At 49.5% G+C, this 15,238-nt stretch overlaps 5 protein-coding genes across 5 annotated transcripts; 4 read left to right on the top strand and 1 right to left on the bottom strand.

The window, feature by feature from the left end:
* Positions 1–57: 57 nt before the first annotated feature.
* On the bottom strand, positions 58–4,020 carry J7T55_011539 (NADPH cytochrome P450; the record flags this gene model as incomplete). The annotated part of the gene is made up of 7 exons (XM_053135588.1): positions 58–604; positions 1,046–1,631; positions 1,744–2,278; positions 2,350–2,414; positions 2,527–3,606; positions 3,664–3,744; positions 3,804–4,020. The coding sequence occupies 7 exons, from the start codon at positions 4,018–4,020 to the stop codon at positions 58–60; spliced, it is 3,111 nt and encodes a 1,036-aa protein (XP_052999346.1).
* A 594-nt stretch (positions 4,021–4,614) lies between these two features.
* On the top strand, positions 4,615–6,329 carry J7T55_011538 (Cytochrome P450 monooxygenase; the record flags this gene model as incomplete). Its single annotated transcript, XM_053135577.1, has 3 exons — positions 4,615–4,707; positions 4,836–6,162; positions 6,220–6,329. 3 exons carry the CDS (start codon positions 4,615–4,617, stop codon positions 6,327–6,329), a joined length of 1,530 nt encoding a protein of 509 aa, XP_052999345.1.
* Positions 6,330–7,789: 1,460 nt separating this feature from the next.
* Positions 7,790–9,564, top strand: J7T55_011537 (Cytochrome P450; the record flags this gene model as incomplete). The annotated part of the gene is made up of 3 exons (XM_053135567.1): positions 7,790–7,885; positions 7,971–7,991; positions 8,053–9,564. 3 exons carry the CDS (start codon positions 7,790–7,792, stop codon positions 9,562–9,564), a joined length of 1,629 nt encoding a protein of 542 aa, XP_052999344.1.
* Positions 9,565–10,900: 1,336 nt separating this feature from the next.
* J7T55_011536 (MGT family Glycosyltransferase) lies at positions 10,901–12,355 on the top strand (the record flags this gene model as incomplete). Its single annotated transcript, XM_053135556.1, has 1 exon — positions 10,901–12,355. The coding sequence occupies one exon, from the start codon at positions 10,901–10,903 to the stop codon at positions 12,353–12,355; it is 1,455 nt and encodes a 484-aa protein (XP_052999343.1).
* A 1,774-nt stretch (positions 12,356–14,129) lies between these two features.
* J7T55_011535 (uncharacterized protein) lies at positions 14,130–14,874 on the top strand (the record flags this gene model as incomplete). The annotated part of the gene is made up of 4 exons (XM_053135545.1): positions 14,130–14,345; positions 14,415–14,584; positions 14,673–14,739; positions 14,806–14,874. The coding sequence occupies 4 exons, from the start codon at positions 14,130–14,132 to the stop codon at positions 14,872–14,874; spliced, it is 522 nt and encodes a 173-aa protein (XP_052999342.1).
* Between the last annotated feature and the right edge of the window lie 364 nt (positions 14,875–15,238).

Raw genomic sequence — 15,238 nt, 5'->3', positions numbered from 1 at the left:
AGCCCTCAATTGCGGAAATGAATTTGTGGTACAAAGGCTGCAATACAATTGTATGACCTAATTGAAAATCTCTTCGACATATCTTCCCCTCCACCGGGAATCTCCTTTTAAGCCAAGCTTCTGTCTCCAACTGCCCAGGCTCTCATCCTCAAGCTCAATGTTACCATTCTCCTTATCTGCATGTAGAAGCTCAGGCCCCAGGATAGCGAACACCGAATCTGCCACTGCTTTGCCTGCACAGACATATACCACTGCATTCGCGTTCCACAAATTGACAATCTCGCTGAGCCGGGATTTCAAGGACTCAGTGATGTATCTTGGGTACTTTGTATCTTCCTTAGAATGGCGGCTGTAGGATCGATTCACGGTCATGAATCCCAAGGCCTCTGCTTCCAGCAGGTCGGAAGAATACATCTCGTCCAAATCTTGCCCTCGACAGCCGTAGAAGAGATGCCATATTGGAACACTGCTCGAGGTCAAGTTGGACGATGCTCCTCTTTTCACAGCGAGAGTTCTTTCTTGAATAAGACCTCTGAATATAGCGAGCCCTGAGCCCACACAGATCATGATGACTGGTGATTGACCAAACGTGTGCTCTTGGAGCCTATTGATCAGGGGTCTGAGGCTAGGATTCGGTTGGACACGAATGTATAGAACATGTCCTGGCTGGGTCCCTGCTAAATAATTTGACGCAGTGCCTCTGATGGACACTGAAAGTGTGAGTGTAATATGTCCTGGTCTGAAACTTGGCGAACTCGAGGCTGAGTATGTTCTTGGGCGCATGGGCGAGAGCATGTTGAGGAAGACAGATAAAGAAAGAGGAAAATTGGGTAGAATATCTAAGGCGTCCAGCAGAGGCAGCGTGTGAGATTCTGGTTTTTTGACATCAGCGAGCAGGGAAGCCAATATCGCACTGTGAGCGGGATCCTCAGCAAGGCTTGAGAGCGTGTTTATATGCTACAAGTCAGTTAGCATGTGCCATAATTGGCTATGAGCATGGGTTACACTTGCTCTTGGTGTCAATCGCTGGCCCAGATCCACGTACACCGCGAAAAGTTCTGAGGCAGTCATCTCGGTCTTCCCTTTTAGACCTAACCTTCTGGCGAAGTTGATGGTCACAATCGTATCCCAGGCGAGCTCAAAGCGGCCAAGAACTCGGGCCACCAACGCAGGGTCGTTTCGAGGTAGCACCAAGACATGGTCGCCAGGCGCATAAATCAGCTTATCCCCTTTTGCAAGGCGTAGCTCGATATGATGTTTTGATGGCACATCTGAAGGCAATTGAGAAGAGGACATCTGCTGTCGTTCTGTAACGATTGCTGGGACGAAACCAGTTCGTTGCATGACGTGGGCTGGCAAACCCGTGGTGACCGCGATTGCGTCTGGTGGCGCTACCATATTGCTTTTACCGTCGATGGAAAGTCGGTTGACATTGTCTGGCCTGACATTGTAGCTTGTACAGAGAGCTGGGAACAGGCAATTGCCGCTCCAACTCTCAAGATCCGAGAACAGATCGCTAGACGCGGCGTCTGTGACTCCCATCTGTGTGATTCTCGAGGCGCCTGCTTTCAGCATAAGGTCCTCGACTTGCAATGGAACTTTTTGATAAGTTTCTTTCCAATCTCGGTGGCCTATTTTGTAGCAAAATGAAATGTGTCAGCTTTGGAACCTCATGGTCTTCCAAGCATAACAGAGGTAAAGGATCACAAGCTAGTCATTGCTTCCCGCCCGCCGAGCACTCACCACATCCAAATACCGCGAAGTTGACACCCTTGAGCTTGCTTTGAGAGCCGCATGATATCTGTTCTTCAAGAAAATGAATCATCTCAACAGTGTTGTCTGCTGGTAGGCCATTGTAAGACGCGACAATCATGATTATTGGCCCTTCTGCCAAAGCAGCAATCCGATGGGGAGCCGAGTTCATGTTGTCTACAACATGGGGCGCGAAGCCCTGGGCAGTGGCAGCAGCAGCCAACTGTAAAGCGAGTGCCTCACATGTCCCTGTATTTGAGCCATGCAAAATTGTGACTAGCTGTCCTGTCAAGGCCTCATTTTGCCAGTTAATTGAACCCCATTGCGGAGATTTATTGGCATCAAGTGCGCTGGCCTGCCATGCACCACTCAGCCTTCGGCTGATGTCTGTGGCGGTCAGTCCTTCTCGACGCTTTGCCTGCATGGAGAAACCATCAGGCTTGACTGAGAGATCTGAACGTAGCTTTAATTTGTATGATGGATCGGTCTTTCGGATATCGAAATTCTGAATGAGCATGGCAAGTATCTGTTCGATATTCGGTCAGTTCCCGAGGCTTTTCCTTCTTTTGATTTGATTTCGAAAACAGTTTTCCTTACAATCAATGACTCTTGCCATACAAATGTTTTTCCAATGCAGCCTCTCAGCCCGTTTCCAAATGGTTCTGCACAATGCGAGATTGAGGGTGCTGTATCGGGACCGCGCCCCATACAGTCACTCAATCCCTATGATTAGTGGTTGGAAGCCATTGTATGATTTGAATATTGTTGACTCACTGAATGCATACTCGTCCAGCTTCTCAAACTCTTCATTCAGCATTCTCTCCGGACGAAACTCAGTTGCATCGGACCCGTAGAATCTCTCATCTCGCTGCAACACCTCCAGGGCGATGCACAAGCTCTCACCCTTATGGACAAGGTACTTGCCGCCACCGAGGGTTTCATCCTTGTAAGCTGTGACAAAGAATGCTGGTGCTGTGGGTGCTAGACGCATTGTTTCCCGGAGGACAGCCTCGAGATATGGGAGCTTCTGCATGTGTTGAACAGTGAGGGATTGCGTATCAAGGACAGCATCAACCTCTGCACGAGCTTTAGCGAGTGCTTCGGGATGTTCACACAAATAGTAGCAGACAAGAGTCAACGTGGCTGATGTCGTCTCGTGGCCGGCGCTTAGAAAAGTGAGTATGTTGTGTATGATATTCTCATCACTCAGTTGATCTCCGGTTTTGGGGTCTCTGCCGAAAACCAGTGCGCTCAGGACATCTTTCCTACAGTTCCCCTCTCCTTGAGCCCGACGAGCGTCAATCATTCCTTGACACGTTTCGAACAAATATTTTGTCGACCTTTCAAACTCTCGTTGCTTGCTATAGCGAAGGGATATTACCCAGTCTGGTAGTGTGGCCCTCGTCGCCGCTTCGGCGAGTACCAAATCCACGTTTTGCACGAAAGGGTGCAGACTATCATGGCGATAAAAGCTGTTGAATCGATAATCTAGGCATGTCAATGCAACAGTATCCAGGGTGAGTCGCGTGAAATCGGATTGTAAGTCGAGCGTGGACCACGGCTCCATCCGAGCCCATTTCATACAAAGCTGCTGCGCAATATCAATCATGTCATCGAACATATCTCTGATCTGGAAAGTTCCAAAATGAGGCATGAGAAGACGATGTGCAACTCCCCAAGCGTGATTTCCGTCGGATGCTGTGAAGAGTCCATCGCCAGTCACTGGTCGTAGCCGCTCTAAGCCTTTGGTAACGAGTTTATGGAATCTTCGCTCGTCACAGAGCTCGCGGCAAAGCTCCGGGCTGCTGACGAAGACCTCCCGTTTTCCCAATAGGGTGAGTGAGAATATAGGGCCTGCAAGTGTATTAGAAGAACATGGCACACTTGCAGAGGATAGACACAGACACATACGGTAATGGTAAGCAATTTTCAAGATGGATCCCACGAGGTCATTGATGTCTAGAATGAGGGCGTTTCCCAGAATAGGAAGAGCTATAATGAATGTGACCCTGGTCAGCCTGAGTGGTTTTGTGTTGCGTTGTGATACTCACGCTTCGGTCCTGGAATGGGCTCTAGATGTGAATGCTCCAAGGCAATGATCTCATTCGCCCCATTCTCTTGTATCCAGAACCTCAAAATATACAATGCAAATACCAGAATTGAGATTATGGATAAGAGCCGCCATTGAGAAGCGAGTGCGTGAGACACGGCATTTTGCAAAGTCTCGCCGGCATGAATGGTTGACTGGCTGCTGTTGTGGGAATACATACTTCCAGCGTGTGGGATGTGCTGTTGGTAGAGCCACGAGGATTTTCAGATGATTCTGTCGTAATGGTGGTTCATTGCCCAGTCGAAGCAGGGTCAAAATGCTTGGTTGAAAGGGATACTGTGTGGTTTGCATTTACAGAGTATAGATATGCATGATAACGACATATCCCCGATCAAGTTCGGGTCAACACTCTATTCGATTCAGTGGGTACCGTGTGTTCCCATTCCCTTTAGTGTGTCCCAGAACCCTCTTCGAAGGAAACCCAATCTAGAAACGTCCCAATTAGAGTTTTCCTACCCCAATCACTCTTGAAGATAGCCAAGTCTCATATTATTTTCCGCAGAAATATCATCGGCTCGTCATACATCACATCGAGCCAGCTGCATTTGCTCCTCGCCACCATTCGGTATTCAAGTAATCTCTGCACCATGCCATTCCTATTGAATACTCTCTCTACACCGTGGCTTCTTGCCACCATCTGCCTAGGGAGCCTGTTGTTTTTGTTCCTTCATCGACTGGCATTGCCGAAACCGTTGTCAGGAATTCCTTACAATAAACATGCGGCAAAACGAGTTCTGGGAGACCTTCCCGAAATGGGGAAATTCCATAAAGAAACTGGCCTTTTCTGGGAGTGGCTTACGAATGAAGTCCACAAGTTTCAATCGCCGCTTATTCAAGTCTTCATGGTGAGTTGAAATAAATACAAGCATTCTGCCATCTTGAACAAATTCCGAATGGGCCTAATAAAGCGCCTGATGTCTCGTATTTGTGGCAAACACCCGGAACGGAAAAGAAAATACTGACAAAATTACAGTCGCCTCTCGGCCGTCCTCACGTTATTGTTGCCGATTACAGGGAGGCTCATGATATTCTCGTCCATCGTCATAAAGAGTTCGACCGAGCGGACTTTTTCGAAGAGACCATGGGCGCACTCACTCCCGAGGGACATATAATGTTCAAATCCGATGCCAAGTTCAGATATCATCGAAAGATCCTCGGCGACCTGATGAGCCCTGGATTCCTCTTCAATGTGGCTGCACCGAACTTGTACGCAAATCTGTGCAAGCACCTTACCCTGTGGGAAGAGAAAATGCGACTGGCTCGAGGCCAGCCGTTTGAAGCCATCGATGATGTATATTACAGTGCTCTAGATGCCGTTACCAGCTTCACTTTTAGTGACAAGTTCGAGCATAACGCTACGAAGTCTAGGATCGCCTTCTACTCACAGATGAAGGAGACGGACGTACCACTTGAGAAAGGGAAGCCTGTCGTATTTCCCAAATCGCCTATCACTGATGTTTTCGTGGAGGCAATTCGCGACTTGAGTATTATATACGAAAAAGTTCTGGCCTCGGTATCGCCAAGAGTAAGGTGGTGGTTCATGTTGAGGCGGGAGAGCGTCAAAAGCGCGATTGCAAGGAAGGACGCTGTCTTCAGAAAGGAGATCGATGAATCTGTTGAGCGTCTCAGAAGTGGCAAGCTTGAGGCGTCAGCCATGATCTCCGCATTGGATCACATACTGTTGAAGGAGGCAAGTATCGCGGAGAAGGAAGGGCGACAGCCTGAATTCCATCGTAGGATGGTCTACGACGAGGTACTTACCTTCATCTCGGCTGGACACGATACGTCTTCGACAACGGTCTGCTGGGGAGTCAAGCGCCTGGCAGATAACCCGTTAATACAGGCGAACCTTCGCAGACAACTCCGTGAAGCAATGCCTGCAGCTGTTGCCGAGGATCGACTGCCTACAGTTGATGAGATCATCCGTACACCCATGCCATATCTCGACGCGGTCATCGAAGAGATGCTTCGAGTAGCCCAGCCTGTACCTGGTCTAGTGCGGCAGGCGGTTGTGGACACACAGATCCTCGGATGTCATATTCCCAAGGGCACACAAGTCTTCATGCTTGCGAATGGGCCATCCATGTTCACACCAAAACTGCCCATCTCTGAGAGCTTACGGACGGATGAGTGCCGGGAAGCGAAAGGAAGGGTTGGTGAATGGGCTGAGGATGGGCAGATGGCGGCATTTGTACCAGAGAGGTGGTTGATCCCAGCTGAGAAAGGAACGCCCAACTTCGACGGCATGGCATTCAATCCTACGGCAGGGCCTATGATGGCTTTCAGCCTCGGTCCACGAGGTTGTTTTGGAAGAAGGCTGGCTTATGTGACTCTCAAGTTGCTAGTATCGCTCATAGTGTGGCGATTCGAGTTGCTTCCTTGTGGAGACGAGCTATCATCGTACAAGGCGCATGATAATTTGACCAACAGGCCGGACTTCTGTTATGTGCGCTTGAAAAGAGCTTGAAAAGCCAAGGCGTGCGAAAGAAACAATTCTGCATGGCTCCTGTACGAGCCAGGTCTTAAGAAAATGGGAAAGTCATTGGCCGTGGTGTCAAGTCTATCTTGAAGAAGTCTTATTTCGAGCTAGCACTTGATTCTCAATTTTTAGTGATATATAAACTTAGGGAATAGAATCTGAGAACTATTCTACACCACAATCGGTCCCAAACGATGAGAAATCACATAAGTACGCATCGAGAACCGCTTTGAGGCTATAGGGCAACTCCATTTTGGGAGTATTACCAAATGAAGCTCAGCACATTTGATCATGGAGTTAAATGGTAGCCATGGTTCACTTTCTGTCTAATTTGGTGGAACCCCTCCTACCCCGTTCCTCATTGCGCTGAGTGTTTGCAACTCCCAAAGCACGATACCTCTTAATTCAAAATTCGCTTCTGTGACATGAGCTGTACCTGGTTTCGTTTGGCGCATAGGATATGCAAATACTGTGCATGCGACAATTACTCCGCGCGGAATATGGAACCTCCTGAAAATGCAAACTGCTAACGCCTGAGTCATAATAAGGCGGAATTCAGGGTCAGCTGCAGAGTCTCCAAACTCTAAAGTGGTCCAGCTCTGGATCCGCAATAGGACTAGATATCCACAACTCGCTATTTGCATGAGGTTCTCTCTACTATGCAGTATGTAATGTCGGTGTAGATATATGTGGACGCAGTGTCTGACTCAAAATTGAAGTCAGAATAAGGTTTGCCATTGCGAGCGGAAATCCCTGGATTCTCGACTTGTAAGTTGGACCCTTGTTTCATTTTCACGCATCACCCCCACAATGCGCTTGTGGGGCCTATTGTCTTGGTGTGCACAGTGTACTACAAGACATAGCGATAATCACGAGAGCGACGTGCCCCGACACCAAGCCCAGGTGTAAGTAGAGGTACAGGAGGCGGTCAAGCCGGGACGTTTCCTTCGTTGAGGTTGTAGTCGCCCCACCCAAATCAGATGTTGGGGCATCGATGTCAATAACGGTCCTTGGTTATTGCTATCAGTGGTCTGTATCTCCAGAGTGGCAACGTCGGTCTCTTCGTAGCGAAACTCAAGGCGATTGTGCTACATTTGACAATTGATACCTAAGGTAAGGTGCGCAAAGTTCCTTGACTAATGTAAAAACGAGCCGTGGCTCTAATCAAGGTCCGGACCTTGAAGTATCTTTCGCTATAGGCCGTTAGTCCTCAAGGAAGGAAGGGCGGCTATCAAAGTCAAGTATGCGGAGACGCAGTTCAATGCATTAAACGAATATGGAACTGCAGTCCCAGTGCTGTGTCAGTATGGAAATCTGTTGCGCAGTACTTAGCGATTCCCATTCCGTGTTGACTGATTAACATCATCAAAAGAGTATCAAGTCTAAGATCGCACAAAGGATAGTGATCAATTCCAAAGCTCATTGCAGGCAATTAGACAACCCACACAATGGAAGGCCCGTTTGCTCTACGTCTCTTGCTTGAGACGCCTTCACTTCTGGTCGGCATCCTCGCCTCGGCCCTCCTAGCACTCTACCTGCTATACGTCCGCCTTTTACCAAAACCCATCCCCGGGATTCCGTACAACAAAGAAGCAGCCAGGTCCATCTTTGGAGACATGCCTTCGCTAGCGGCACACGCAACAGCAACAGGTGAGCCAATGGACTGGTTCCGTCAGCAGACCGAGAAACATCGTCCATCGCCTTCTGCCAGGTCTTCGTGCGGCCATTTGCGAAGCCATTCGTGCTGCTCTCGGACTTCCGTGAGGTACAGGCCATGATGCTCAGCCGACCGAAGGACTTTGATCGATCTCGCATCTTTCGGGACATTCTGGGCGGCGCCGGCGTGCATCATCATATCCTGAAAAAGACGAACTCGGCGTGGCGGGCTCAGAGAAAGCTATTGAGCGATCTGATGACCCCTGCGTTTATCCACAATGTTGCTGCGGCACATGTCTACGAAGCAATTGACAATATCATCGAGCTATGGGAAGCCAAGGCTAGAATTGCAGATGGCAGACCTTTCAACGTGGAGTTGGATGCTTATTATCTCGCGCTCGACGCAGTGGTGGCTTTCAGCTATGGAAACAGCTACTCCGAGAGAGCCCTGACGCCACAAATCGAGCTTTTGAACAGCCTTACCAAAGACGAGATTGCAGCACTGAGACAAGGCGATTCTGATCATCTTATTGAGTTCCCGGAGGCGAAAGTCCACGAAGCCTTGGCCGCAACCTTGACGATGGTGCAAATGACGGACAAGCTCCAGTCCAGCGTTGTGCCACCTTTCACATGGTGGTGGTTGAGTAAGACTGCCAAAATCCGCAAAGCCTGGTCGGCTCGCGACCGGTTTGTTACTGGGGAGATCGAGAAGGCAGTGTCTAGACTTCAGGGGCAAGGTGATGACGATGGATGGATGCGATGTGCGGTTGATCTGATCGTCAGTCGAGTAAGGCAATTTGCTGCGAAAGAGGGTCGATCACCGGAGTATGTGACACCGGTGATTATAGAGGAAGTGTTCGGTTTCGTCATGGCTGGCCATGAGAGCAGTTCTAGCACGCTGATATGGGCTCTGAAATACCTAACCAACCATCCTGAGCTGCAGAAGAAGCTCCGGGATACATTACACAAGGCACACGAGGTCGCATTCAAGGAAAAACGGCCACCAACGGTCGACGAGATTATCCACACACAGATACCGTTCTTGGACGCCGTCATGGACGAGGTTCTCAGATTCGGCACGCCTATACCCTTCCTCGCACGGGACGCTGAGTTGGACACAGAGATACTTGGTGTTCACATTCCAAAAGGCACCGTGGTTTTTACTCATACTCTTGGCCCGAGCATGATGACGCCTCCAGTGGAGGGAATTGACAGCAAATCGCGGTACCCATCATCGGATGGGTCCAGAACGGGCGAATGGGCGGCCGATGACATGTCTAAGTTCCGCCCTGAGCGCTGGTTGAAGGAGACAATCAACAATGAGACAGGAGAGAAGGAGTATGTGTACGATCCCAACTCCGGCCCTTTCCTCGCATTTGGGCTCGGGCAGAGAGGTTGCTTTGGAAGAAGGCTCGGCCTATTTGAATTCCGCAACTCTCTCACGATGCTGATATGGCATTTCGAGTTTTTGCCAGTGCCAGCTGCTCTTTCTGGTTATGCAGCAAGAGATGGACTAACGAGGCGGCCAAAGGATGCGGTTGTGAGGCTGAGGAGGGTTGTGTATTAAATTCGCGATACTACTTGTGATTTCAACATTGATTGAACAGTGCCCATCCTTTACCATGCCTACAGTCCATGTCGCTGTTGATTTTGCTACATGTATTGTTCATAACTTGTCTACAATGATTCTCGTAGGGCTGCATAGGCCAAATCGATCTTGTAGAGCTTACTATAGAATCTTAACAAGGGATTGGCTGTGAAAACACGCAAGTATTCATTTATACGACTATGCAATATTCTGCAAAAGTGGATACTCTGGCAGAGTACATCTTCTTACATATAATCCTCTAAAGCTAAAGGGGTGGGGGAGGCGGAGGTGGGAAACCTCGGTCGGCCGGAGAACCACTTGTGAATTTACACATTGCCAAGCTGTGGCAGTCGGAACTGACTCACCTTGTCGTATATTCTGCCAATGTACACATGCATGCACAAACAGTGTTCATCGGGAAATTGTCGAGTCCGGCCCGCGCGTGAATGTCGGCCCATGTAAGATGTGACCGTGGCCCACAATCTCCACAGCCATTTAAAGTTCGCGTGCGTCAGTCAGGAAGCTATAGTGCGCGGCTTCTCGGCCTGTAAACAGCTTGGTGTAATCCCAATAGATGCATACAGCATGGACTTCTGACACCATGCCAGTTGATCCCCGCAGAGCCGCAGACTTATTTGCACAGGGAAGTAAGGGCCCACTGCTCTCTTTAGACTCAGCCACGCCATCCTGGTACGATGGCGATGGTAATAGACTAGTAAGTCAGCCATACCGACTAGGACTCTTGTATTAGACTTTCGGACCTGATCCACATTTGCCTTGCAAGGCGCTCAACCCTTACTAAGATTCTATGCCCGGAATACCTCCATGTAGACAATGGCCTGTGGGGCAGGACTATCGTCTGGCGCCATGAGGTCGGGGAGGGGAGGTGACAGTTGGCATCACTGCGCACCACCAGAGGTCAGATCACATCAGAATATCGAGTCAGAGTACGCAATTGGCGGTGAGAAGCGAATGGCCAGGACTCGTATACCACAGATAGACGTTCCGTGTTGTGACCCAGTCCACTAATTGGATACCGTGGAGGGGCTCTTCCGAGTGTTGCTTATACCTTACAATTGCAATTCTCTCAGATTCCCACTCAAAAAATTGTTAACCGGTGAATCCATACAAGGTAGAACCAACACTGAAATTTTGAGTCCCTGATGCTGTATCACTACTGCCTTTGCAATGACATATTTGCTATACTGACTTACCTGAGAACAACCGCCGAAAAGATTCATCGCCGCAGAAATAACTCCCATTTTGACTGCAAACGAGTTTACAGTTCACCGGGTTTCCTGAAATTAATCCGAAAATGGAAAACCTTGAAGAACAAGGAAAGAAGCCTGCTATCCTCGCCATAGCGGGGGCTGCAGTCGGGCACTTCATGCCAGTCCTACACATAACACAGCATCTCATCTCTCGTGGGTTTGATGTGACTATCCTCCAAGCGTCCTATTTCAAGCCGCAGATCGAAGCGATCGGTGCCCATTTTCTTGCCTTGGAGAAGGAGTGTGACTGGTGTCAGTACGACCTTGCCCTGGCAGGCAGCCCCGAGGGCAAGTTCCCCGAGAGACTGCAACTCGAGCCAGGCCTTGAGACATTGGCATACGACCTGGAGCATATTTTTATGCCATACATACCAGCCCAGGCGAGGTCCATCAGAAAAGCAGTGGATCACATACGGGAACGGACAGGGCGCACAGGTGCCCACGAGGTGGTGATTCTGGCCGAAAACTCAATCCTGGGAATTCTGCCCCTAAGATTGGTTTCAGATGCCAAAATCGCAGAGTCCAAAGTTCCGCCAGTTCTAGGACTCAACGTGGTCCCACTCACTTTTGAGAGTGTCGATGTTGGGCCGTTCGGGACCGGGCTGCCGCCGGACTCGACACCGTCTGGAAGGGCGAGGAACCAAATGCTTCATGGGCTTATACGTAACTTCGTCCTGAAGAATGCGCTGAAAGCCATGAGGCGGTATATGATCGAAGCGGGCGCAGAAGAGGAATGGGTGCCAAAGCCAGGGACTGAATATATGGGCTTCAACATCACTTACCATCCTCGTGTTTACGACAAGGTGCTGCAAATGTGCGGCCCTCAGGTCGAATTCCCCAGGAGCGATCTTCCCTCCCATATCCAGTTTGCAGGCGGACTGGGCAGGAAGGCCATCCCGAAAGACTATCAATATCCGGAGTGGTGGCAGGATATCATTGCCAATGCTTCCTTGTCTCCTGACGATCCTCGGAAAAAGTCAATTATCGTGGTGTCCCAGGGGACGTTCGCGAATAATTTTAACGACTTGATATTACCAACAGTCGCAGGGATGAAAGACCAAAACAACATCCTTACTGTTGCTATTCTTGGGAAGAAGGGTGCTGTGTTGAAACTGGGACAACACGGACTCACCGAGCTTCCTAGTAACGCTCGTGTGGCCGACTTCCTTTTATACGACGCTATCCTACCATATGCCGACGTTTGGGTACAGAATGGTGGCTATGGTGGCTTCCAGCATGGCATCGCAAATGCAGTCCCGACAGTCTTGGCCGGAGTAACTGAGGACAAGCCTGAGATTGCGGCCCGGGCAACATGGGCCGGTGTGGGTATTTCACTAGGGACCGGCTCCCCTACCCCGGAGCAGGTCCTGAAGGGTGTGAATGAAGTGCTCGGGAATGAAAAATATAAATTGAGGTGTGAGGAGCTTAGCAAGGCCATGGCGGAGTACAATCCGCTTGGAAGAATAGAGAAAGAGTTGCTAGCCCTAGCAAACAAGTAGATCTATAGGTGGTCGCATTTATTTCGGAACCTTATTATCATTCCATGATTGTATTCTTTAAAAAATCATCCTTTCTGCGCCCATACATGGCAAACATAATAGCACAAAATTTCATTAAATTCAGTTTCTTTCTGTGCTTTTTGGGGGTCATGGTGGCAAACTCTGCCGATTTGACCGAAGGTCTCAAAACTCTATGATCAGTCTACAGCTGTGTTCTTATTTCTTTTTCTCTCTCCTTTTTGACTCTCGGTATGACTCTTGACAATGCATCGAGTCTGACTTTTGGTTGTTCCTGCTGTTCTCCGTACGCGTATTACCAGCGAATCATTCATCCGAAGATATCAGTGTTTCTAGCTAAGCCTTGTTTCTGTTCTTAGCACCGGCTAGGCCGCGGTAGAAACTAAGATTTACGTATAGATATAAGCAGCCGCATTGAAACGCTTCCCGGCGAGCTCGTGCGAGCACGGACACTACAGCATGGAGGCTCCCAGCTTGACGCAATGAAGTAAGATTCACGTAAACCAGCCCCCGCTTAATATGCTTTGATTGACAATTTTGCTACAACAAACTGCATAGTACGATCGACTATCTATCTGCCGTTGTTTTCAGGATTAAGCTTATTATGCGCTAGATTGAGTGCCATGGTTTTGTACTGGAGAAGACAACACCCCTTTCACACCTAAGCATGGCCTGCGCTGTGCCTCAAGATCAAGTTCTTGTTGTGAGGATTAATGATCTTTCGAAATGCAGATTTTCAAAGGCCCTCCACGGATACTTTGTGAAGGCCTTTAAAGAAGAGTTGTTTTGTTCACCTGGTGTTATCATAGTAGGTTTTGTAGGTAACTAGTACATACGTTGCTTGTTTGATCAGAACAAACAAACATTCCTTATGCAGGGAAGAGCAATCTTCCGGCGCTTGAGATCTGGCTTAGACTGACTCGATCATCATGCTATGATGAAGTCTAGGCCTGGAGCCCGCATGCGATGATCCTATGTTTATCCAAGCATTCGATGGCACAGAGGGCTGAATGGGCTGAGGCTGAGTGCTTAAGGTTGAGCAGGGCGGGCTGCAACATGCAGGGAGGAAGTGTTTGGTGTGGGGGATCCAGGGCGGCAGCGCGATTGGCTCCCGAAGGACGGGAACGGCAGCTAGAAGGCCTCCCGCGAACCATGCATCTGTGTGGCAGCAGATCGTCCAAATTTCCTGGCGCGCTGCGCCCAGGGGAGGTGAAATAAGCTTTGGTCCAGCGGGCACCTGAACCGTTGTCCGATAAATTTATGTCGGCCGAGAATTGACCTGAACGTCCTCGGGCTATGAAGTCAACGGTGAATAGTCCACTATGGTTGGCCTTGGCGCAATGTACTGCTCTAGTCGAGCCGGGTCCTCGGCGCCACAACTGCCGGAGAAGGCTCTCATCTGGACTTTCCTAGTAGTGAATTCATTTTGCAGTCTGCGATTGGTCGTTGAGAATCTATCAGCCAAGCCTCGAGTAGACGCCAGCCTTTGGTCAACGGCGCAACAATGTTCCAAAGGACGCTCAACGGCAGATTCCTCTGAACTTGGCGATGAAGAGAATATATCAACACCAAAGATGGCTCTTCGCTGGCCATGCGTAAATACATATATAAGTGCCGTCGCCAGTCTGCCTTGGTCCACTTGATCTCGACATCATCAACACCATCCGCATCATTAGCCTTCAACAGCATCAAGCACAGCCTTGCCTACTCCTCTTCCACCACCTACACTTAGACTTCAACCCGCTTCAACTTCAAGATGCGTTTCTTCGCTGCCGCCACCTTCTTCCTCGCTGCCACGGCTGCTCCAGTGGACCAGAGTGAGACTTCAGCGTCCGGTCAGGTCGAGAAGCGTCTGGATCCCATCACCATCTCCATTATTACCGGTGTTACCTCGGCCGCCGCCGGGTGGGCCACCACTGAGGGCCTGAATACCCTCAAGGGCCTGATCAAGGATACCTCTTCCTGGGACAAGGTGAGTCTAATTCTCTCTGCGCCTGCACCTTGAACTTCGATGATGAGCCTTCTCCTAACGGTATAATAGGTGCGCGAGCAGTTCACCCAAGACGCCGTGGCCCGGATGGCTGCCAACTACAAGTCCGACCCGTCCTTCAAGGGCGCTGTGTGCTACAACCAGGGCTACATGGTCAACGATCCCGCCAAGAGGAGCGATATTGTCAGCCTTGAAGTGACCTCTGGCAAGCTCAAGACTGAGTAAGTTCCCTCAGCCGTCTTTGAGTCCCTGCAAGTGGGACTGTCCTTCTAGTGACACCAGTGATGCTGATTATGATTTCCTACTTAGCTACGACTGCTTCTATCTGAAGAGCGGTGGCGAGTTCAAGGGAAATGGAGACGGTGGATTCATCAATGTACGCAACCCCTTCAGTCCTAACCCATAGTGATGACGGTTTGACACACACTGACACAAATCAAAGATTGCCGCGGATACCAACAACGGTGCTTGCGGCTACCTCGCCTCCAACCTACTAATGACCTGCCAGTGAGAGGAGCAAGTCCTCCTACTGGCTCGTTGAATGCCTCCTCGGGTCGAATATTGGAAGGGAAAGGGATTGGCACTGGCAGGCTGTCTGAATTATGCTGCGTCTTCTAATGGAGGACATGGTTAATCTACTATGAGAATGACTCCGACCCGAGATATACTGCCAGCTAATGGATGCTCTGTTTTGTTGAGTCGCTTAGAAACTCCTTAGCATCAATAGAAACTTATTGAATAAACTTTTCACGTTGACTTCCGAACGCAGCGGGGCCGAATTTACTACTGGAAGGCGTATCAGTACGAGGCTTTCTGCTTGAAACAACATTTGATATCTTTCTTCAAGCTTCTAAATATAGTGTAGTGTGTCTATA

Source organism: Diaporthe amygdali (genome assembly GCF_026229845.1).
Source record: "Diaporthe amygdali strain CAA958 chromosome Unknown NODE_2_length_3802984_cov_64_841326, whole genome shotgun sequence".
NCBI lineage: Eukaryota > Fungi > Ascomycota > Sordariomycetes > Diaporthales > Diaporthaceae > Diaporthe > Diaporthe amygdali.
This window is presented reverse-complemented; position numbering and strand designations above follow the sequence as displayed.